General features: G+C 39.0%; 1 protein-coding gene across 2 annotated transcripts in view; it reads right to left on the reverse strand.

The window, feature by feature from the left end:
• Ppp4r4 (protein phosphatase 4 regulatory subunit 4) overlaps positions 1 to 2801 on the reverse strand; it is an 89285-nt gene that overhangs the window by 40494 nt on the left and 45990 nt on the right. Inside the window, exon 4 of one of the 2 annotated variants that reach the window (XM_028782047.1) lies at positions 1289 to 1379. The exons of the other annotated variant lie outside the window; for it this stretch is intronic. Coding sequence (XP_028637880.1) covers positions 1311 to 1379 — 69 coding nt within the window. The 3' untranslated portion in view covers positions 1289 to 1310. Of the gene's footprint in view, positions 1 to 1288; positions 1380 to 2801 lie in introns of those variants that run through there. 2 annotated transcript variants of the gene reach the window in all.

Genomic DNA, 2801 nt, shown 5'->3' on the forward strand with positions numbered 1-2801 from the left:
TCTCTCCTTCTCTCTCTCCCTCTCTCCCTTTCTCTTTATGTACTTTCAACATCTCTTAAGAGGTAGGGTCAGGAAATTTTGAGGGAGGTCCTAGATGTCAGGGATGGGCAGAATCAGGCCAAAGGCAAGGCCAAGGCATGGGTGCACACTCTCAGTCCTCCTTCAGTTGGGTCCTTACACAGCTGCACCTGATGCGCTCGACACCAGCACCTGTCACGACAACTTACAGACCGTACCACAGTCCTGCTTCACTCGGTGCAGTCAAACAGTTGCTGGTCATCAGGAGCAAGGAACACTCCTAATACTCTAGCAGAAGGAACACCAGAGCAGTGAAGTGTTCTGTTGCTGGCCACTGAGCTAATGCCCTACAACCCATTACCTGCTATGAACCAAAGCACTCCAGTACACTTACATCTTCCTCACAGACCCTGTATGCCCATTCACCATTAAGACATGGCTCACAACAACTCTAAACCTCATGGGGCAGTGCCCTTTGCTGTGGCAAATATTTATGCAATATGGTTAATTGCCATGAAGAACACAACTTACTTGTATGGCTGTTTTGTTTGGTTAAAAGCTTTTACAACACACACACACACATATTCACACACACAAACGTGTTTATGTATGTTTATTTCTCAACTAACCATCAACTGTGTTGCTTACAAGTCTTTGGCTGAGAGGGAAAAAGCACATAAACGCAGAGGTTATAGTCAGTCTCTGAAACCAACCTTCCAATCAACCTTAGTTTGCTGTTTCAAAAATAAATAGCATCCCATACTAACAATTTTGGATCTGAAGAACACACTTAAAAAAAAAAAAACCTGATGTGGCCAATATATAGACTTACAGGTTTCAAAAGCATAGCTTTTATTTAGAAACAGAAAAGACTTTATAAATATATATAATCCAATAAATCATGACAGTCACAGTGTACACTCCAGTTCACATAGTCTGTTTCTGAGATCCAAAAGCAGCTTCCTGGTCATTAAAGTCATTATATTCTGGGTTCGTACAGAGAAAGCTACATGCAAAGTGGAACATGAAGAGCCTTCAGCTTTGTCTTCTTGCTGCCTGATTCAGTCTTGACTCTGTAGCAGCTATTTTGCATTTAATTTTTGAAAACTCCTCAAGTCTTATCAGGATTTAGGTTTTTTCTCTTGTGCTGACTTCAGTATCTGGAACTGTTAGGAAACCAGCACAGACTAAGAGACTCATCGCTGCTTTAAAGAAATCAGTTAATTTCTAAACATATTTTTCAGAAATGTAGAATAAATTTCATATTTACCAATAAGTGTTACCCTCCATAATCACATCCTCTGGACAAACACATGTGAAATGCATACTCCTGGGATAAATAAGTATGTGTCCTCACAGACCTTGGGAGACACTGAAAAACAAATTCCTCCATTTGTTTAAGTGTGAGCCTGAAGGCCATATATCTGTTTCTATTCTATACCATTGCTTGGGAGACAGTCTAGCCTAAACTCTTTGAAAATGAAATGAGATATTGCGTCAACTAGTTTAAAATTAGTTCTATTGGAGGAAGGAAAGTGTGCTAGGCACATGTGTAATCCACTCTAGTTAGTATGTCATAAAAGAGTGTGCTGCCTCCCTTGTAGAGAAGGAGAGAACGGTCCCCAGTGAATCTGTGTTATATCTCTTCACGATGTGCAACAGACAGAAGCATCATGTAACTATGAGCTCATTCCTAATGGGCAAATATCCCAGCTTCCCACGTCCTAAAATTACAAAGTAAGATTGAAAAGTCCATTACATTACTGATGGTTTTTAATTTAGATGATAGGAACCTAAATATTTGGGGAATTAAGGGTAGTTGGTGTGGAAATTTTCAGCTCTTTTCTTACAGATTTTAACATTTACAAAAGACTAAGTCTGAGCTACTGACAAACAGTTGCAACATGCCAACTCTAGGACACCTATAACAGGTTCCTCCCAAACCCCATTCTCTTCCTCATCCCATACCAAAAGGAAGATGGAGAGGAGAGCTGGCTAAGAACAGCAAATCAGTAAGAGAGAAAAATACACTGCAGACCATAAGCCAGAATACTGAAGAGAGTCCTTCTTTAAATCTGCATTCTGTGACTAAGGAGGTTGACAAGGATATACACAAACAAGATCCTAAAAACTTTTCTGTGAAGGGGATAACAATGGTCGGTCACCGTTACACTATTGGAAATGAGTAAATAAATGTCCTGTCATGCAAAAATACATGGCCACCAAAAAAAAAAGAGGAAGAGGAGGAGGAGGAGGAGGAGATGGAATCATAGATTTTATAGTTTCAATTTAAAATATAAAGTAACAATTTAACACTTTGCAAACAATGTCTTTGTGAAAAATACCTACTTAATAGATTTGGTAGCTGTAATAACCATCTTAAATGATCCATAAAGTATTTAATGAGTTAAATATTTTGTGAAGGGAAAACAATAAACTGTTCTCTTTAGCACACAGTGGTAATGGACAGCCTAGTGATTTCTATAAGCAACCGGAAACAACATGTTCCTAACAGTCATAGTTTTTCTAACTTAAACTCTCTCTAAAGTTGTCTGAGAATCATAGTTTATTTTAGTTTCTATGAATAACTTTATAATCAATCTGCCACTGAGAGAAATGAAGCCCATCGGGTCCCTAACAGGCATGTTAGAAAGCATCAATAAACAAAAAGTTAACAATAGGGCAAGGCGGTGAATGAAACTGCCTCAAAGGGCAAACACAGATAACTGAAGTTTCTCTCTCTCTCTCTCTCTCTCTCTCTCTCTCTCTCTCTCTCTCTCTCT

This window comes from Grammomys surdaster, unplaced genomic scaffold (genome assembly GCF_004785775.1).
Source record: "Grammomys surdaster isolate TR1022 unplaced genomic scaffold, NIH_TR_1.0 690, whole genome shotgun sequence".
In the NCBI taxonomy this organism is placed as follows: Eukaryota; Metazoa; Chordata; class Mammalia; order Rodentia; family Muridae; genus Grammomys; species Grammomys surdaster.